The sequence below is a fragment of the Mesoplodon bidens genome (assembly GCF_964165515.1).
Source record: "Mesoplodon bidens genome assembly, chromosome: 8".
Lineage (NCBI taxonomy): Eukaryota > Metazoa > Chordata > Mammalia > Artiodactyla > Ziphiidae > Mesoplodon > Mesoplodon bidens.
Genome location: NC_138165.1, coordinates 42,934,045 through 42,956,981, shown reverse-complemented (window position 1 = coordinate 42,956,981; position 22,937 = coordinate 42,934,045). Strand labels below are relative to the sequence as shown.

The 22,937-nt window shown below is 35.7% G+C and overlaps 1 protein-coding gene across 2 annotated transcripts in view; it reads left to right on the top strand.

Annotated features, from left to right (window-relative positions):
* The window catches only part of GALNT13 (polypeptide N-acetylgalactosaminyltransferase 13), a gene marked incomplete at its 3' end in the record, with an annotated part of 475,050 nt that overhangs the window by 404,419 nt on the left and 47,694 nt on the right, over positions 1-22,937 (top strand). For both annotated transcript variants that reach the window (XM_081242298.1, XM_081242297.1), the window contains exons 8-9: positions 2,515-2,654; positions 22,731-22,829. In XM_081242298.1, coding sequence (XP_081098424.1) covers positions 2,515-2,654; positions 22,731-22,829 — 239 coding nt within the window. The remainder of the gene's footprint in view (positions 1-2,514; positions 2,655-22,730; positions 22,830-22,937) is intronic.

Genomic DNA, 22,937 nt, shown 5'->3' with positions numbered 1-22,937 from the left:
CCTTTTTGGACATGTCAAATTTGAGGCACCTATTAGAAATCCCAGTAAAATTGCTGGGTAAACAATGGGATAAACTAGAGAGGCTTGGGTTGGCAATAAAGAGTTTGGGAAACAAGTGAGGTAGTATTTTAAGACATGGAAATGAATAATTAATTCAAACTCTATTTCATAGTCACTCATTGACACAAACTAACAAAGATCTCACCATCTTATAGCTGCACATACAGGAGTATGAGGCCTGTAGCAGAGGAAAAGAGAGATGACGGGTCTCATACAAGTCCTTCTATTCTTACAACCAGAGGGACATTGGTCAGAACCAGTCAGATGTCCTTGCCTAACTGCAGCGTTCTGAGAAATGTGGAGGAATTGATGAATGTTTGGTGAGCACTTCTGTGTCTTACATAATATTGAATATCTTACCTCTAAATAGGAAAATATCCATACAGAGGGGAAAAGCAATGCTTACCAAAATATTAAGTCCATGGTATTTTTGTGCATTTCTAATGGTAATAAGCTCAATAAGCTCTATCATTCTCCACCGACCACCTTCTGAAAAATCTGATGTGGGCAATTAACATTTTCTCTTCTCATGTAAAATATATGCAAATGAACCTTTAAACTTTCTTCCAATCAGGAAAGTGCTCATAAAAGCCTCCTAGGAAAAAATTCTGGAGCCAGGAATACTAAATCTTAACATGATGAAAAGGGAGCATACTGATATATAAATAAGCCACTTTGATTAAATTTGCCCACCTCGAAAATGAAACCAGAACCATAAAACTAACTGTTGAACTAAGTCCTTTGAAGCAGCAGTGCCTTTTTTTTTCTGGGTCCAATAGCATCTTTTTATAAGATTTTCAAGACTATTTGTGTAGCTCTTAACACAAAGAGAAATTCTTTTCGTGATCTATTTTGTAAATGTTTTTGAACGTCTTCTTTTGAAAGCTGCACTCCAGATTGGAAGTTCTGGATAGAATTATTTTGAAAGGAAGTATTTATCTGTCTAAAAAGCCCAAAGATCATGTTGTTTTCATCCAAACACTAGCTAGAAAAATCAATATTTTATTTTAGAAGGAAATGGTTTGGCTGCTTAAGCACAGCAGAATGCTTTCTAACAACAGTAAGACATTTAATTTTGAGAAAACAAAAATTCTGAAAGAAACGGGTGGTGGGGGGTGGGAAGGACTGGCAGGTGATTGAGCTTCAAGAGTATCGCCTCATTTGAAAATAGTGACCCAAATAATGGTATTAGTTACAGACATTTCAATTCTTACAAAATGACTAATTGGCTTTGCTGCTTGGTTGGGATAGAATATACTAAATACTGGGCCATTTTTTTCCTGTGCCGAAGTCTGGTTGCTTACTAGTCTTAAACATGTTAAACAGAGACCTTTTCAAAATAATCTAAGAAATAATTGTCATCCTATCACAGTTTAGTCATTTCTATTGTCATTTTAATATTAATGAGCAATTCATGTCACCATATCTTTTATATAAAAATTAGTGTAGGGGCTTCCCTGGTGGCGCAGTGGTTGAGAGTCCGCCTGCCGATGCAGGGGACACGGGTTCGTGCCCCTATCCCGGAAGATCCCACATGCCGCGCAGCGGCTGGGCCCGCGAGCCATGGCCGCGGAGCCTGTGTGTCCGGAGCCTGTGCTCCGCAACGGGAGAGGCCACAGCAGTGAGAGGCCCGCGTACAGCAAAAAAAAAAAATAAATAAATAAATAAAAAAATAAATAAAATAAAAAATTAGTGGCATTGTTATTTTTATTTCTCAACTAAAGAGCATTCTTTTATGATCTTCAATGGAAATATTCATTTTAAATTCATATAGTCTATTATATAAAGTACAATTAAGCAATTTTAATATACACATGTAAGTATATTTCATTTACTTATGTTTATTTATGCTTATATATTTACTAACTTACTCAAGGATTTGAAGTGATTTATGCTAACTTGTAAAATAAGATAGGAAAAAAAAATCAGTAAAAAAAAATTAGGTCTATGGTAAACCTACATAGAATAAAAATTCAAGAAGGAAAATTTAGAACACATGTGCCGTCCACTGTGAGGATTATATTTATGTAAATTTCTCATGAAATCCACACGGTGAATAAATGACACTAAAGGGAAAATATGAGCAATAATAAAAATAGTGGAGCTACTGAAATTTTTATTAAAGAGAAATTATCACACAGCTCAATTAAGCTTTGATTGTGAGATACTAAATACCAAATTACACTTAGTTGATTAATTATTCAATCTAGGAAGTACAAGAACTTGGTGATAAATATTTGCATTCGAAAAGTCATAACCAATGGAAAACCTTTTAATATCCATTTAATGTACTAATTGGATGATACTAAGAAAATCAGTGTAGTAGCAGCTGCATATGCAATTCAATTTGATGAAATTTTAGAGAAAAAAACTGATAGCAAAGTAAACAGAGTGAAACAGTGCTGAAATGAAAATAGCACAAACTGATTTGTGTGTTTCTCTGCCAAATTGCAGGTGTTGTCAAAGTGGATTATGGAGATGTGTCAGTCAGAAGAACACTAAGAGAAAATCTGAAGTGTAAGCCCTTTTCTTGGTACCTTGAAAACATCTATCCGGACTCCCAGATCCCAAGACGTTATTACTCACTTGGCGAGGTATGAATGATTTATTTTGGTTAAATTATATATTTTGCAAAAGGAGCAATTTCTAAGGAGCTCAATATTTTTTTTAACATCTTTATTGGAGTATAATTGCTTTACAATGGTGTGTTAGTTTTTGCTTTATAACAAAGTGAATCAACTATACATATATACCCGTATCTCCTCCCTTTTGCATCTCCCTCCCTCCCACCCACCCTCTTTATTCCATCCCTCTAGGTGGTCACAAAGCACCGAGTTGATATCCCTGTGCTATGTGGCTGCTTCCCACTAGCTATCTATTTTACATTTGGTAGTGTATATATGTCCATGTCACTCTCTCACTTCGTCCCAGCTTACCCTTCCCCCTCCCCATGTCCTCAAGTCCATTCTCTACGCCTGCGTCTTTATTCGTGTCCTACCCCTAGGTTCCGCAGAAACATTTTTTTTTTTAGATTCCATATAATATATATGTGTTAGCATATGGTATTTGTTTTTCTCTTTCTGACTTACTTCACTCTGTATGACAGACTCTGGGTCCATCCACCTCACTACAAATAACTCAATTTCATTCCTTTCTATGGCTGAGTAATATTCTATTGTATATATGTGCCACATCTTCTATATACATTCATCTGTCAATCAACACTGGTTGCTTCCATGTCCTGGCTATTGGAAATAGAGTTGCAATGAACATTGTGGTACATGACTCTTTTTGAATTATGGTTTTCTCAGGGTATATGCCCAGTAGTGGGATTGCTGGGTTGTATGGTAGTTTTATTTTTAAGTAGCCTCCATACTGTTCTCCATAGTGGCTCTATCAATTTACATTCCCACCAGCAGTGCAAGAGGGTTCCCTTTTCTCCACACCCTCTCCAGCATTTATTGTTTCTAGATTTTTTGATGATGGCCATTATGACTGGTGTGAGGTGCTACCTCATTGTAGTTTCGATTTGCATTTCTCTAATGATTAGTGATGTTGAGCATCCTTTCATGTGTTTGTTGGCAATCTGTGTATCTTCTTTGTAGAAATGTCTCTTTAGGTCTTCTGACCATTTTTGGATTGGGGTCTTTGTTTTTTTGATATCGCACTGCATGAGCTGCTGGTAAATTTTGGAGATTAATCCTCTGTCAGTTGCTTCATTTGCAAATATTTTCTCCCATTCTGAGGGCTGCTTTTCGTCTTGTTTATGTTTTCCTTTTCTGTGCAAAAGCTTTTATTTTTTATGTTATGAATAAAATGCTTTAAGGGTTTTTAAACAGATCTATTTTAAATGACTTCTCATAAATTACAAGGACCATAAAGGTGTATATCACTGGGATTTGTAAAAAGTAAGAACATAGTTTAAGATGGAATAAATAGTATTTTCTTGTTTCTTTAGAGAACTTTAAAAAGTTCTCAAACTTTTTAGTCATATGGAACTTACACTCTTAAAATTTATTGTAAACCATGAAGAGCTTTTATTTATGTGGGCTCTAATTATTAATATTTATTATGTTGAGACAAACTGGAAACTTTAAAATTTATTAATTTATTGAAGGTAATATATAATAATCCATTACACATTAATATAAGTAACATATTTTTGAAAAAGAAATATATCTTATAAAGCAAAACCAAATAGTAAGAAGATTAGCATTATTTTTTTTTAATTGCATTAAAAACTGGCCAAAAAAAGATAGCTGGATTCTTATAAATGCTTCTATATTGTCTATTATAACACACCATGTAGCCTACGGAAGACTCCTTGTACATTCATGCGAAGTGAGAGTGAAAAGTATTATCTTATTATTATCAAAATCATATAGACTTTGTGGACACACTGAGAACCCTTGATCTGCACCATCCTTTTTCAAAATATCTATTATCTTTTTTTATAAATACTTTCACTTCTTTAATAAAAGTTTTTCACTCACACTCATCCAGAAAGCTACTTTTTCTAATTACCATGTGCAATTCAGAGAATAACCCTACCCTAACTTTATTATCTAGAGAAGAAAACAATGCCTTTGTCTTATTTCTTCTTTCTCTATGACTTTTAAAATTTACAATGTTGTGTTAATTTCAGGTGTACAGCAAAGTGAATCATACATGTACATATATCCACTCTTTTTTAGATGCTTTTCCCATAGACCATTACAGAGTACTGAGTACAGTTCCCTGTGCTATATAATAGGTCCTTATTAGTTACCTATTTTATATACAGTGTGTTAGATATCCCAATCTCCCAATTTATACCCCTCCCCCCTTTTCCCCCTTGGTAACCATAAGTTTGTTTTCTACATCTGTGACTCTGTTTTGTAAATAAGTTCATTTGTACCTTTTTTCAGATCCCACATATAAGCGCTACCATATGATATCTTTTTCTTTCTGACTTCACTCAGGATGACAATCTCTAGGTCCATCCATGTTGCTACAAATGGCAGTATTTTCTTTTTTATGGCTGAGTAATATTCCATTGCATGTATGTACCACCTCTTTATCCATTCCTCTGCTGACGGACATTTAGATTGCTTCCATGTCCTGGCTATTGTAAATAGTGCCGCAATGAACATTGGGGTGCATGTATCTTTTCAAATTATGGTTTTCTCCAGATATATGCCCAGGAGTGGGATTGCTGGATCCTATGGTAGCTCTGTTTTTAGTTTTTTAAGGAACCTCCATCTATTCTCCACAGCATGTACCAATTTACATTCTCACCAACAGCATAGGAGGGTTCCCTTTTCTCCACACCCTCTCCAGCACTGTTTGTAGATTTTTTGATGATGGCCATTCTGACTGGTGTGAGGTGATACCTCATTGTAGTTTTGATATGCATTTCTCTCATCATTAGTGATGTTGGGCATCTTTTCATGTGCTTTTTGGCCATCTGTATGTCTTCTCTGGAGAAATGTCTATTTAGATCTTCTGCCCGTTTTTTGATTGGGTTGTTTGTTTTTTTTGATGTTGAGCTGCATGAGCTGTTTGCAAATATTTTCTCCCATTCTGAGGGTTGTCTTTTCATTTTGTTTATGGTTTCCTTTGCTGTGCAAAAGCTAAAAGTTTAATCGGGTCCCATTTGTTTGTTTTTATTTTCATTATTCCAGGAGGTAGATCAAAAAAGATCTTGCTACGATTTATGTCAGAGAGTGTTCTGCCTATATTTTCCTCTAAGACTTTTATAGTATCCGGCCTTACATTTAGGCCTTTAATCCATTTTATTTTTGTGTGTGATGTTAGGGAGTGTTCTAATTTCATTCTTTTACACATAGCTGTCCCATTTTCCCAGCACCACTTATTGAAGAGACTGTCTTTTCTCCATTGTATATTCTTGCCTCCTTCCTCATAGATTAGGTGACCATAGGTGCGTGGGTTTATCTCTGGACTTTCTGTCCTGTTCCATTCATCTATATTTCTGTATATGTGCCAGTACCATACTCTTTTGATGACTGAGCTTTGTAGTATATTCTGAAGTCAGGGAGCCTTATTCCTCCAGCTCCATCTTTCTTAAGATTGCTGGCTCTTTGGGGTCTTTCTGTGTTTCCAATTTTTTTGTTCAAATTCTGTGAAAAATGCCATTAGTAATTTGATAGGGATTGCATTGAATCTGTAGATTGGGTAATATAGTCACAAAATATCTATTATCTTTAGAAATTTAAGAATTGGCTTCATCATAACTATACAAGCATATGTTCCTAATACATATTCAATTGCTCAAAATAAGAATTATTCCTTTATGAATTATATGTTCCATACTGTTAACTTCCCACCTAATGGGGATTAGGTTTGAGAATCAAAACTAATTTAATATTGGTTGTAATTAAAGCATTTCAACAGCAATAATACATGCATTCCAAAAATATTTATTATGTTTGTTGAATCTGCCATTTTTATAGGTCGTAACAGTAGAATATCTGAAAATTCAGTCTAATACTTTTTGGTGCATTTGCCAAGATATCTATGACTTTATCCACTCTATAACTATAAACATCACTTGTGATTAACTAGAAACTAATTAAAGAAAAAAATGCAATTTGTTCCTAGCTGAATCATTTTTACAGGCTGTTTTTCTGTGCCTTATCTTTGCACTGTTTGTGAAATCTCCACTTACTCATCAGCCAGGTAAATATCTCTCTATAGAATTTTTCAGTTTACATCTATTCAACATTAATTGAATACTGTAGTGCAAAGGTTCATGTGTAAGAACACCGAATATACTACTTTCTAGGTGTAACTTTAGTCACTAGTCCTGTGCCTCCGGTGTTTTGGGGTTTTTTTGTTTTCAGTGGGAGGGTGTCATTGCTGTTGTTTTCAAATATGCAGTATTCCCATGTTAGCACTAATATCACAGGGATTTATTTATATTCAGTACATAAAATATGAGAGTGTTTTTTAAACTGGAACACTGTTTGCATATGAGTTATTATAATCTAGTTCTACTGAAGATCCCCAATAAAATATCTAATAAACATTCATTTCTTTACTGAAAAGTTTGTTGGATCTGACTTTACCTTTAGAAGAAGGGAGGTTTTCTATTCTTGTAGTAGAGTATTTCTCCCACAGTAATCAATGGACCCAGCTGATGAGTAAACATTGATAACTCTTTCTAAAAGAAGGTATGACCAGGGCCTATATAACAAGACAGACATGAGTAAAGAGGGCTTTTGGAAATTCTCTGAGGCCACCGGGGTGACTCCTGAGAAAGATTCAGGACTCTGAAATGGAACCTAGATGTTTACTTCCATGTTAAAAATTCAGTTTTATGGTTCCCTGTACTACATCAAGAAACCTAATTAATTGACTTTCTGAAAAAGTGAAAATGAAGTGTGGGAAAATTCCTTTATACAACCTACTGATTTTAAAGTAACTATCTTCTGTAATGAATCTTATAGAAATTGTTTGAAAAACTTTTAAAGACAGAAATTACACCTTTCAGGGTTTTTGAAACATATCCAGAAGAGGCAGCACGTTGTACTGAAAAAATTCCAGTCTTCGGAATCAAGCAGAGGAGGGTTTAAATACTGACCTCACAGTTTAGGACTCAAGTAGCACTAGGTCTTCTCTCTGGTACCTGTCAGCCGCAGGAAGGTAATCATACAAGGTTATAATGATGATTGAGGATATAGAGCATCTACAACACCACCTAGCAAGAATTAGTAGCAGCACCAGTAGTTACAGGTATTGTAATTATTATAGCTACTATTTATTGTTTTCTTACTATGTCAAACATTATGCTAGATGCTTAATAATAATTGCAGTATTTAAAAATCACAATTCCATTACTTAGGTTTTGTTATTATCCCCAATTAAATATGGAACCTATATGGAGAAAGTTCATGTGATTGACCTAATGGTCATAGAGCTAACTAAATATTGGAGTCAGGATTCAATACATTTTAGTCTGACACTAAAGCTCACTTTTTCTTATAACTAGAAGGAGAAAATAGATTATATTACTATATGTTATTCATTCAAAATGCTTATATTAAATAAGAGATTAAGCTAGAACCTGTGTTATATGCTAACGATGCAAAGTCAATAAGGAAAGACCTTTACTCTTAAGCCATTCTACTGAAATGGGGGTGAGGGATGGCAAAAGAGAATCAAACAAACAGATAAGAAATTAAGTAGAAATAAACATGTGGTATATAGGCATGCTATAAGCTGCTGTTTCAAAAACCCAATAAATTCAAAAATCTATGAGATATATTAAGTTTTGAACTTTCTGGAATATTAATGTACTGCAGTTTTCCACTTTAAAACCATCCTTAAAGAGATGCAATTCTGCACCTGTTTCCTTGGAAACAGAAGGACAAATTCACCAAGCACTGCTTTCTAATTCAATTTTGCCTAGTCATGTATACATAATTTGATGGACACTCTGATAATGAGTTCGGGATGAACTGTTAATGGACAACAGTCATTTACTTAAATCTTTTTCTTTCTTACTACCTGTCATTAGCCATCAATTTAAAAATGTAAAAAACTACCTTTTCTTATATATGAAGGTACTATCTCTCAGTCTCAAAGTGATATCAGGTGTCCAACGCTACTTATCTAGAGGACAAAGTTATTTCTTTGTAGTAATTCATATGTACTCCTCACTTAATTTCAAATGAAATTGTTAGGATTTAACAATTTACAATTTCCTTGAGTTTCAGTGTTTTTCAAAGCCTAGATATTTAATATTGCAGTGCATTGATGAATATAAATATTTTCATGTCAATTTCTTTATAACTTTCCTAGTTGTATTGCAAGATAGAGGCAAACATGGTATTCAGTTTCTATTATCGTGTATTGTCACCAAAATCATCATCAGTATTGATATCAGATAGCTGTCTTAATTTCTTACGCTTGCCTTTTACTCAGGTAATTGAAATATTACTTTACCCAGCCCGTGAATTACATGCAGTTTCCAATGGGAAGTTAAAAGCTGTGCAATTGCTTTGAACTAAAACCTTTAATTAAGTAGCTTAATGAAGCATATGCCTTTTAAACTTAGTAAGCAGATCATAATGGAATAAGGAAGTAGAGCTTCTTGCAGCATTAAATTCTTAAGTAGCCCTTTAGCTTATGTATGTTTAGCATGTCAGCTTCTGATCTTGTAAATATAAAAGCTAATTCAAGTATAAGATTGAAAAATGGCTTTCTAAAGTAGTAATGCTTCACCCTAAACTTTTGGCCTCAGACAGGCCAGCATTTTGGAAAAATGTGAGCTATGTAGAACACAAGAATAGAGAGGGCAAGAAGGGAGAGAAGAGGATTGCTGGAGCCAAGTGACTTTTAACTCTTGGGGCTTAATATTTGCATTTGCCTGTTGCTTGGAAGACGTTTTGACATTAGTCTCTGCATTTTGTACTGCCTGCTTGACCTCAGCACTTTCTTTTCCTCTTGTATTCTTTAACCTTATCAGCTAGTTAAGATCCTTGCACACATTGACACTGTATTCCTTAAATATTGTTAAAGAGCAAATTTAAGTAACTAAAAATAGACATCTATTGAAGCTGCTAGGCTGCAGGGATTAAGGATAAAATCAGTTACTGCCAAATGCAGAGGCTAAAACCCTGAGAGTGTTACCCTTTCTGTTGGTAATCAGGAGATCTATTTATAAATTCACCATCTTCTTTACCCTTTAATAGGAAAACCAGTAACAAAGCCTCATTTTATACAACTTGGCACAAGTGGGGGCATTCTCTCTGCCCATGATGATATTTCCAAAACTCTTTGGGACCAGTAGCTGATTTTCATCCCAGTGTAACTAAATATGCACATATACAGGCAGAATACATTACTCTTCATCAGATGTTAACCTTAAAGAATGTTGGGCTGGGTAACCCACCTATGGACAAAATGAGCAAGTATCTTACTAGAAAAAAAATTTTTTTTTTTTTACTTTACACTGCTGATAAATAAATTAGAATCTATTCTATCACTTAAATATGTATTGGTACAAACAACTGCAACAAACTATATTCCAGTTAGGCATATGAATTCTCCTAGGATTCTTGTTTGCTTTTGTTATCCACCAAAATAAGTGAAATTGTTCAGTTTTCTGTATTCTTTACTGTTTTGTTGAAGGAGGTTAAGATATCACATACTCATAATTTTTAAATCTCACGGGACATTCTAAACCCAGGTTTACATAAGAGAAGTCAGCTTGGGTTTGTTAATTAAATAGATTTTGCAAATCTGTGTAAAACCATCCTTCTGAGTTATTCATAATTTGGTAAAGAGAAAATAAATATACTTAAATGCATATTCACTGAAGCAATTAATTACATGCAAATATTAACATTAAACTCTGGAATTCACTGCAAATGTGCCTATTTCCTTCTTCACAAGGAAAGAGAAACCAAATGAGGTTGACATATTTAAAATAATGAGTAACATAATGTGCAGTTGAAAGATAAGCATGTGTTGGAGTAATTAAAGCCCAAAAAAAGCTAGCTTAAGTTTAGACTCTTAATTTAGAATGAAGTTTACCTGTTAGTTTTGAAGTTCAAAGGTGGTGGGGGTGGGAGTTTATGACTCTTTTTTAGAATTGGAGTTCTCATTGTTGCTTGCTGTTACAATCCAGCAGAGGGAGCAAAAGCTAAAGAACAAACCATGCAAGTGGTAAGAACATTACCAATGATACTACCAATGAGTAGAAACATTTAGAAAAAGACTTGCTGATTTCAAACATCAAAACACAAGTGGGAAAAATACTCCCAAGTTTATGTCATGAAAGATTGTTCTCAGGCAATAAAAGATTATGTGTAAACAAAGAAATGTCAAAGCAGACAACAAAGTTAAAACTACATTGGCCCCACACCATATATTCAAAGCTATACCACAACATAAGGAATGAGTCACAAGAATTTCTCAGAATGCAGAACCACCCGTATGTTCTACTTATGTTGATACAGGTTGGATTCTGTAAGGAGTTTCTATGGATGAAGTTCCTCCATGTTTGTTTGCCTAGATTTTTCTCAGGATTAATGAATGGCATGATGAAGCAATTGGTGTTGTCAGGTAATATGACGCCAGTGACAAGATCAGGATCTTTCCTGAAATTTCATTTCTTTGCTTAAATAACATTCTTTGGGAATATTATGTATTTGCCTCAGTTCCAGGGTGTTCTTACAATGGTTCTGATTTTAAAATCACACAAAATCATCCTATATCTGATCATCCTTTGCATCTCAAAAGATGAGATGCATAGTTTGAACTTTCCTGTATGCCAGTATCTTATATTGTGCATTAAGATTTGCTTGTTGAGGACTGTCAGAGGACACTAGTGACTATTTTTATGTTTGAAGAAAATATTACAGATTCTCAATGTTAGGCTCATCGACTTCAGAATAACCTGATGTACATCAGGCTGCCTTCTAGGTGTACATACATTTTTTTAAAAAAATCTGGATATCATAGCACTACTCACAAAAACCTCTCAGAGACTGTCTCTATCCAGATGATATGTCCTTATCAATTTTTTAAGATGGGTATTGATAGCCCTGTTCCCTGACACTCCATATTTGTATCCAATGTCATGATAGCCAGAAGTCATTTTCATGACCAGGGCCCAACAGTCTGACAGACACTCAGCATGGAAACCACTTTGCTTCTAGCCTTTTTGACCTGGTTCCTCAGGTCTGATCCTAGGCCCCTTTCATGTTCCATGTGTCTTTGCCACTGTCTGGATGACCTGTCATTTACCTTTACCTTTATTCAACTAGAACTTAATCCTCCCTTCCTCGTTATAGGCCTCCTTTCTGAACAACACTGCCTACCTGTCTGGATGGCAGGACTAGGCAGTTCCCAAACTCACTATAATAACTTTCAATAACTTATTTGGGCAAACTACTTAACCTCTTTCTATCATAATGTTTTCATGTGTAAAATGGGGGTAATAGGTTGGTTTTGAATTAGTTATTACACATAAGTGCTTGGGACAGGTTCATGGCACATACAATTACAACTATAAATAATAATTATTATTGTGGTGGTTGTGGTGCTTGCCATCCCTGTCTCATTCTGACAGCTTTCCTAAAACCACTGACTCCTAATTATTTCTAGTCTCCTAGAACCCATGTCCAGCCAGCCTCACCAGATTTGACTTGGGTTCCTATACTATATCCTCTTAGCACCTGCTGCATTCTAAGGGACAATTAATATTACATGTCTGGAAACCATCAAACCAATTTTTAGAAAAGTTAGAACATGTCATGAATAAAACAGGCTCCTTTTCATGAAGTCCCCAAAACGAGTCTACTCTGGAATTCTGAAAAAACAGCAGCAGCAGTGACATACTGTTTGAATCTCCTTGAATTCCTCCATTGAGGCAGAGAGAGCATCCAGGTTAGCAAAACCAAACACTGATGGACAACTTTAACAGTAAAATTAGGTGACAAGGTATTCTCACCAATCCCAAAATATGACCTGTAAAATTCATGACCATATGATAATACAATCATTGCTGTAAGAAAAAAGGGAAGCAATGGGGTGTTTGACGGAAATGAGACCAGGATAACACCTGAGTTGCCAATAGATACTCATGAGAAATTGTTTTATGCCAATTTAATAATAGTAGTTGAAACTGGGAGAAGTGTTTCATAAAATCCAATGTGCAAGTCAGTGAAAAGTCCCCTCTCTAAATGTCTGAAGGGTCTGAAAACTCTGCAGCCTGTGAATTCTTACAACTCAATAGCTGAAGCTCTTAGGACAAACTGCAGGGAATAAAGCCCAACTTATGGAGGTAGGGACAACAGTGACAAAGTCCAGATAAAAATGGGAGAGGTCAGGGTGGGGCAGGGGGGTGGCGGTAGAGACAAGGTAGCAGAGTAGAAGGACTTGAGCTTGCCTCCTCTCACAAAAACACCAAAATCACAAATAACTGCTAAACAACCATTGGACTTGAAAAAAGACTGGAATGTACCAAAAAAGATAGATCTAAAAGACAAAGAAGAAACCACATGAGATGGTAGGAGGGGGCCCATGTGCAGAACAATCAAATCCCATACCCACTGGGTGGGTGACCCACAAACTGGAAAATAATTACATCACAGAGGTTGTCCCACAGGAGTGAGAGTTCTGAACCACACATCAGGCTCCCCAGTCTGGGGGTCTAACAGTGGGAGGAGGAGCCCCCCAGAGCATTGGGCTTTGAAATCCAGTGGGACTTGATCACAGAAACACCACAGGACTGGTGGAAAGAGAAACTCCACCCTTGGAGGGTACACACGAGGACTCATGGAAAAAGCAGGGACTCCATAGGAGCCTGGGCCAGACCTACCTGCTAGTCTTGGTCTCCTGGAGAGCAGGGGGGTGGCTATGGCTCACTGTGGAAAAGAGGACACTGGTGGCAGAGGTACAGGGGAGTACTCATTGGCATGAACTCTCCAGGAGGCTGCCATTTTGTCACCAAGTCCTGGCCCCACCCAACAGCCTGTAGGCTTCAGTGCTGAGATGCCTCAGGCCAAACAACCAACAGGGTGGGAACACAGCTCCACCCATCAGCAGACACTGGCTGCCTAAAACCTTCCTGAACCCACAGCTGTCCATTAAACACACCCCTTGACACAGCCTGCCCACCAGAGGGACAAGACCCAGCTCCACCAACCAGTAGGCAGGCACCAGTCCCTCCTGCCAGGAAGCCTGCACAAGCCTCTTAGACCAGCATCACCCGCCAGGGAACAGACACTAGAAGCAAGAGGAAATACAATCCTGCAGCCTGTGAAACTGAGACTAGAAACAGAGGAAGTCAGACACAATGAGATGGAAAAGGAATATGCACCAGACAAATGGAAAAGATAAAACCCTGGAAGAACAACTGACTGAAGTGGAGATAGGCAATCTACCTGAAAAATAATTCAGAGTAATGATGGTAAAGATGATCCAAGATCTTGGAAAAAGAATGGAGGCACAAACCGAGAAGATACAAAACACAGTTTAACAAAGAGATAAAGAACAAACAGAGTTGAACAATACAATAACTGAAATGAAAAATACACTAGAAAGAATCAGTAGCAGAATAACTGAGGCATAATAACTGATAAGTGACCTGGAAGATAGAAATGGTGGAAATCACTGCTATAGAACAAAACAAAGAGAAAAGAATGCAAAGAAAAGAGGACAGCCTCAGAGACCTCTGGGACAACATTAAACACACCAACATTTGCATTATAAGAGTCCCAGGATGAGAAGAGACATAGAAAGGGCCCTGACAATATATTTGAAGAGATTATAGCCAAAAACCTCCCTAACATGGAAAAGGAAACACTCACTCAACTCCAGGAAGCACAGAGTTCCATACAGGATAAACCCAAGGAGGAACATGCCAAGACACATATTAATCAAACTTATAAAAATTAAAGACAAAGAAAAAATATTAAAAGCAACAAAGGAAAAGCAACAAGTAACATGCAAGGGAATCCCTATAAGGTTATCAGCTGATTTTTCAGCATAAACTCTACAGGCCAGAAGGGAGTGTCACAATATATTTAAAGTGATGAAAGAAAAAAACCTGCACCTAAGAATATTCTACCCAACAAGGCTTTCATTCAGATCTGACAGAGAAAACAAAAGCTTTACAGACAAGCAAAAAATAAGAGAATTCAGCACCACCAAACCAGCTTTACAACAAATGCTAAAGGAGCTTCTATAGGTGACAAAGAAAAAGCCACAACTCTAAACAAGAAAATTAGGAATGGGAAAGCTCACTGGTAAAGGCAAACATTTAGTAAACATAGGAAATAATCCACACACAAATGATGTCAAAACCAGCAATCGTGAGGACAGGAGAATACAAATGCAGGATATTGGAAACACATTTGAAATTAAGAGAACAGCAACTTAAAACAATCTTGTGTGTGTGTGTGTGTGTGTATATATATATATATATATATATATATATATAGACTGCTATATCAAAACCTCATGTAGGGCTTCCCTGGTGGCGCAGTGGTTGAGAGTCCGCCTGCCGATGCAGGGGACACGGGTTCATGCCCCGGTCTGGGAAGATCCCACATGCCGCGGAGCGGCTGGGCCCGTGAGCCATGGCCGCTGAGCCTGCGCGTCCGGAGCCTGTGCTCCGCAACGGGAGAGGCCCCAACAGTGAGAGGCCCACGTACCGCAAAAAAAAAAAAAAAAAAAAAACCTCATGTAACTGCAAACCAAAAATCTATGATAGATATATACACAAAGAAGAAAAAGGAATACAAACACAACACTAAAAGTCATCAAATCACAAGAGAAGATAATAAAAGAGGAAGGGAAGAAAAAGACCTACCAAAAGAAATATAAAACAATTAACAAAATGGCAAGAAGAACATACATATTGATAATTACATTAAATGTAAATGGATTAAATGCTCCGACCAAAGGATGCACACTGGCTGAACGGATACAAAAACAAGACCCGTATATAAGCTGTCTACAAAAGACCCACTTCAGAGCTAGGGACACATACAGACCGAAAGTGACAGGATGCAAAAAGGTATTCCATGCAAATGGAAATCAAAAAAAAAAAACTGGAGTAAGCAACACTCATATCAGACAAAATAGACTTTAAAATAAAGACTGTCAGAAGAGACAAAGAAGGATACTACACAATGATTGAGGGATCAATCCAAGAAGATATAACAATTATAAATATTTATGCACCCAACATAGGAACACCTCAATACATAAGGCAAATGCTAACAGCCATAAAAGGGGAAATCAACAGTAACACAAGAATACTGGGGGACTTTAACACCCCACTTACACTAATGGACAGATCATCCAGACAGAAAATAAACAAGGAAACACAAGCTTTAAATGACACACACAACAATAGACCAGATGGGCTTGATATTTATAGGACATTCCACCCCAAAGCGGCAGAATACAATTCTTCTCAACTGCACACAGAACATTCTCCAGGTTAGAGAACATGCTGGGCAACAAAGAAAACCATAGTAAATTAAAGAAAATTGAAATCATATAAAGCATCTTTTCCAACCACAACACTATGAGATTAGAAATTGCACACAAGAAAAAAACTGTAAAAAACACAAACATATGCGGCTAAATAATATGCTACTAAGCAACCAATGGATTGCTGAAGAAATCAAAAAGTACCTAGAGACAAATGACAATGAAAAGACGATGATCCAAAACCTATGGGATGCAGCAAATGCAGTTCTAAGAGGGACGTTTATAGCAGTGGATTCTTACCTCAGGAAACATGAAAAACTACAAATAAACAACCTAACCTTACACATAAAGCAACTAGAAAGAAGAGTGAACAAAACCCAAACTTAGTGGAAGGAAAGAAGTCAGAAAAATCAGAGCAGAAATAAGTGAAATTGAGATGAAGAAAATAATAGCAAAGATCAATGAAACTAAAACCTGGTTCTTTGAAAAGATAAAATTGATAAACTCTTAGCCAGACTCATCAAGAAAAAAAAAAAAAAAGAGAGGGCCAAATCAGTAAAAATTAGAAATGGAAAAGGAGAAATTACAACAGACACCACAGAAATACACAGGATCATAATAGACTACTACAAGCAACTATATGCCAATAAAATGGACAACGTAGAAGAAATGGAAAAACGCTTAGAAAGGTGAAACCTTACAAGACTGAACCAGGAAGAAACAGAAAATATGAACAGACCAATCACAAGTACTGAAATTGAAGCTGTGATGAAAAAACTCCCAAAAAACGAAGTCCAAGACCAGATGGCTTCACAGGCAAATTCTATCAAACATTTAAATAAAAGCTAATATCTATCCTTCTGAAACTATTCCAAAAAAACTGCAGAGGAAGGAACACTCCCAAACTCATTCTTTGAGGCCACCATCACCCTGATACCAAAATCAGACAAAGATATCACAAAAAAAGAAAATTACAGGCTAATATCACTGATGAATGTAGATACAAAAAATCTACAACAAAATACTAGCAAACCTAATACATTAAAAGGATCATACACCATGTTCAAGTGGGATTTATCCCAGGTATGCAAGGATTCTTCCATATACACAAATCAATCAATGTGATACACCATATTAACAAACTGAAGAATAAAAACCATATGATCATCTCAATAGATGCAGAAAAAGCTTCTGACACAATTCAACACCCATTTATGATTAAAAAAACTCTCCAGAAAGTAAGCATAGAGGGAACACAGGCCATATATGACAAACCCATAGCTATCATCATTCTCAACTGAAAAGCTGAAAGCATTTCCTCTAAGATCAGGAACAAAACACAGATGTATGGTCTCGCCACTTTTATTCAACACAGCTTTAGAAGTCCTAACCACGTTAATCAGAGAAGAAAAAGAAATAAAAGGAATCCAAATTGGAAAAGAAGAAGCAAAACTGTTTCTGTTTGCAGATGACATGATACTATACATAGAAAATCCTAAAGAGCTACCAATAAACTACTAGAGCTCATCAACAAATTCGGTAAAGTTGCAGGATACAAAATGAATACACAGAAATCTCTTGCATTCCTATATACTAACAACAAAAGATCAGAAAGATAAATTAAGGAAACGATCCCATTTACCACTGCATCAAAAAGAAAAAAATACCCAGGAACAAACCTACCTAGGGAGACAAAAGACCTGTACTTGGAAAAGTATAAAATGCTGATGAAAGAAATCAAAGATGACACCAAGGGATGTAAAGATATACCATGTTTTTGGATTGGAAGAATCAATATTGTCAAAATAACTACACTACCCAAGGCAATTTACAGATTAAGTGAATTCCTATCAAATTACCAATGGCATTTTTCACAGAACTAGAACTTAAATTATTTAAATTTGTATGTTAACACAAAAGACCATGAATAGCCAAAGCAATTCTGAGAGAGAAAAATGCAGCTGGAGGAATCAGACTCCCCGACTTCAGACTATACTACAAAGCTACAGTCATCAAAAGTGTGGTACTGGCATAAAAACAGAAATATAGATAAATGGAACAAGATAGAAAGCCCAGAAATAAACCCACACACTTATGGTCAATTAATCTACGACAAAGGAAGCAAGAATATACAATGAAGAAAAAAGAGTCTCTCCAACAAGTGGTGCTGGGAAAACTGGCCAATTACATGTAAATGAATGAAACGTTCCCTAACACCATACACAAAAATAAACCCAAAGTGGATTAAATATCTAAATGTAAGACCAGAGACAATAAAACTCTTAGAGGAAAACATAGGTAGAACACTCTGACATAAAACTGTAGCAATATCTTTTTAGATCCACCTTCTAGAGTAATGAAAAAAATAAATAAACAAATGGGACCTAATTAAACTTAAAAGCTTTGCACAGCAAGGAAACCATAAACAAAACGACAACCCAAAGAATGGAAGAAAATATTTGCAAACAATGCAACGGAGAGGGATTAGTCTCCACAATATACAAGAAGCTCATGCAGCTCAATCTCAAACAAACAACCCAATCAAAAAATGGGCAGAAGCTCTAAATAGCCATTACTCCAAAGAAGGCATACAGATGGCCAATAAGGACATGAAAAGATGCTCAATGTCACTAATTATGAGAGAAATGCAAATCAAAACTACAGTGACGTTTCACCTCACACTGGTCAGAATGTACATCATCAAAAAGTCTACAAGCAATAAATACTGGAGAGGGTGTAGAGACAAAGGGAACTCTCCTACACTGTTAGTGGGGATGTTAATTGGTATAACCACTATGGAGAACAGTATGAAGGTTTTTTAAAAACTAAAAATAGAACAACCATATGTCCAGCAATCCCACTCCTGGGCACATATCTGGAGAAAACCATAATTCAAAAACAAACATGCACCCCAATGCTCATTGCAGCACTATTTACAATAGCTAAGACATGGAAGCAACCTGAATGTCCATCAACAGAGGAATGAATAAAAAAAGACGTGGTATATATTGATATATACAGTAGAATATTACTCAGCCATAAGAAAGAATGAAATAATGCCATTTGCAGCAACATGGACGGACACATAGATTATCATACTAAGTGAAGTCAGACAGAGAAAGACAAATGTCATATGATATCACTTATATGTGGATCCTAAAAAATGATACAAATGAACTTATTTACAAAACAGAAACAGTCTCACAGACTTCAAAAACAAACTTATGGTTACCAAAGTGGAAATGTGGGGGGAAGGATAAATTATGAGTTTGTGATTAACATATATGCAGTACTATATATAAAACAGAGAATCAACAAGGACCTACTGTACTGCACAGGGAACTCTACTCAATGCTCTGTAATAACTTATATGGGAAAGAATCTGAAAAAGAATATATATATATAACATATATTATATATATACATAACTGGATCACTTTGCTGTACACCTGAAACAAACACAACATTGTAAATAAACCATACTTCAGTAAACATTTTTAAAAAATAAAAATGGCAGAGTTGAACAGAACCAAGAGATCTCAAAAAACAGAAGGCATTTTTTTTCAACTCTTCAAAAATTACAGGAACAGATCTAGATTTGTGAAGTTAGAAATGGTCTCCAGTGTAAACATTTCCTGTAGGTACAGCTGGAAACATTTATTCTTAAACATACCCAGTGGGTAGCTGGGAAATCAGCTTTGCTATGAAAACCTCCTTACCTTTCCACCAGCACTCAGAGTTTTCAAAATGATTCACAAAATTAACAGGCTTCTAGTTACCAACTACTCTGTTGTGTTTTCCTGATAAGGGGAGTTTCAGCCCTGATTACACATTTGAATTATCTGGGGAGCTTTTAACTGTATTCTGGTCCTACTCTAGACCATTTGAATCAGAATCTATGAAGGTGAAGCAAAGTAGAAGTACATTCTAAAAGTTTTCCAGGTGAGTCTACAGGGCAGCCCAGGTGGAAACCACTGAAAAAGGTTACTCAAAAAAGGAAAAGTAACTGTAATGTCACCATTCAATATCAAGACATGCTATATCTTCCTCCAGAATGGTGTTTGCCAAACTCTGCACATTTTAATCACCTGGGGAGACTTTACAACACCTGATACCAATTTTTTTTACAACACCCTATACCAATTAATGAGAATCATCTGGGCATAGATACCAGGCATCAGAATAGTTTAAAGATGTCAAGTGATTCCCCCCATCAGGAAGGAAGGGAGGGAGAGACAGAAAAAGGGAAAGAAAGAAAGGAAGAGACAAAGAGAGAAAGGGAGGGAGGAAGGAAGGAGGAAAAAATACTTCCTAATCAAATTCTCCCTCTTAAAAGATCCAGAGAATTTGTTTCCTGAAAGAAAAAAAAAAAAAAAGGAAAGGAAAATAGAAAAGAATCACTGCCATAAGAATAAAGATAATAAAGAGTAAAATGATAGCTCTACAAAAAATGAAAGCACACCAGAACTTTATGCTCATAAGACAGAGGAAAACTGTAAACTAATATTTCAAAACAAGCCAAGAGAAATTTTACAATGATAAAATAAGTAAAAGAACAATATAAATCAAATTTAGAAAAACCTCTGAAATGAGGACCTGAAATGCAGGAAAGAATTAGAAATGAATGAATCATTTCAGAAATGAAGGATAAACTTAAAGAACAGATGAGTCAATAATCCCAGGAGAAAATGCCATAGAGTTTTAGAGGGGGGAAAGGAGGAAACTTTTTAAAATAAAAAAGAAATAAAAGACAAAACTATTGAATAGAAAATGACATATAGAGAAGCAAGAAGGTCCAAAATAATAGGATTTCCTAATGAGAAAAAGCAATGAAACAAAATGAACACTAAAATTATAACTCAATATTTATTTAATTATATATAATTCAATTATATATAATATTATTCAACATTTAGCCTTGAAAATAAATTTGGAACTACATATTGAAACAGAACACCATATACCTGGGCAAGTGATACAGAATGAATTTTAAGATATGTTGTGGTAAACCTATTGGACTTAGTTTGGCATTCAGGCAAACAGACATTTGTAAGAATAAGGGAAAGAAAATCAGACTATCATCAGACTTTTCAAAAGCAACTATTTATGCTGGAAGTGAATAAAGTAACATTTTAAAGATATTCAAGGAAATATATTGTAAGCCAAGGACTTCAGATCCACAAAATGGATTTTCAAGCATAAAGACCACAGATACAGTTATCAATGTGTAAGAACTCAGAATATTGTTCCCAGTAAATGGAAACATCATCTACCTATTTGCTCAGGCCAAAACCTTGTAATGCTTCTTGATGCCTTTTCTCTCCTAGCTCATTTCCAATTCAATTGCAAGCCGTACTGGCTCTACCTTAAAAACATCCTAAGTTTGACCTCCCCACCTCCACTGTTATCCTATTATTCGAAGTAACCATCATCTCCTGCTGGCATGACTCAATAGTCTCCTTATTTGTTTCTCTTCTTCCACTCTTGCCTCCCTCTAATCATTGGAACAGGGCTTGACCACACTGCTCAGTTCTGCCCAACCCCTTACCAAGTGTGAATTCTACTCCCCACTAATTTCAGTTGCTGATTGGGGTTTACTGCAAATGACAATACTTTTCCTAACTCTGGGAACCATTACCTGACCACAGGGTTCTGTACCATACAAAAAAGTTGAATTGTATAAACCTACTCCAGCCTCTATAGAAGTTTCTAATCATATTCATTTGCCAGTAGGGAGAAACATGTACCTAAAGCATAGATAACTATTATAAATAAATATATCCAAGTAATGTGTGAGTAAACAGTAATATGTGTCCAAATAAGAGTCAGAGGTAAGAACTTTTTGGAAGCAGAGTGGACAAGTACAAAACATACTACTTGGAGGTAAGACTAAGGAAAAAATTCTAAAACATTGCATCTACTAGAAAGGTTTTTCTTCTTTTCTACATTCACTTGTGCTTGATTTAGTAATCTGGGCATCTTTAAACTCAATAAATGGCTTTTGTAATTGCATCTGGCACAGATGTCTATTAATGTTATGCTAATTATGGGACAGTGTTTGAGTGTAAACCATGAATCTTATGTTTACAGTTGGCAATTTAATCTTGGTTTTGAAGAATTTTCATGTGAAATCACCATTTAGCCTTGTAATAGCTTTTCTTAGGGTCAGCTGCTTTCCACTAAGTTTGGCACTGGGAATGAAAAAAGATGTGTCTATTTTAGTTAAAGAAATAAACAGTGTAATTAATCTTTATAAATGTACAGAATGGAGCATCTAGTAATGAAGCAACTAAAAACACATAAATTTGAATATTTGACCAATTTGTTTCTATTCCTTTCTCTATAGGACATCACAAATACATTATAGTTATCTGAGTGGAATTTGGAAACTGTCCTAATTTTAAAAGGATTTTGGGAAGAATTCCTAATTTATAATATGTAGAGGTTTTCTTCTTTTCTGATACTATGCTATAAACGAAGAGTGCCTCTTGATTGGATGCTAATGACAATGCTCATGCTATTCAAGTTTACTTGAATGAGAGTTTAGAATCTTATATAGATCTCAGAATGGACATAGAAAAATAAAAATAAATATTTAAAACAATGTGTTCTCCTTGGAGAAATTTCCTTATAAACTCATATTATTTTGTTTCCAATTTGCAATTTGAAAATATCAGAAAGACCTTCTGACTTACATTTTTGTGTGTTTCCTTTAGATAAGAAATGTTGAAACAAATCAATGTTTAGACAACATGGGCCGCAAGGAAAATGAAAAAGTGGGTATATTCAACTGTCATGGTATGGGAGGAAATCAGGTAAACTCTCCCTTTTTTATCAGCTTTATATTTGGGGGGAAAAATGTTGTGTAAACTATTCAGGTAGACTATGGCTTAGTTTAGTAAATTAATGGGCATTCTAATCAA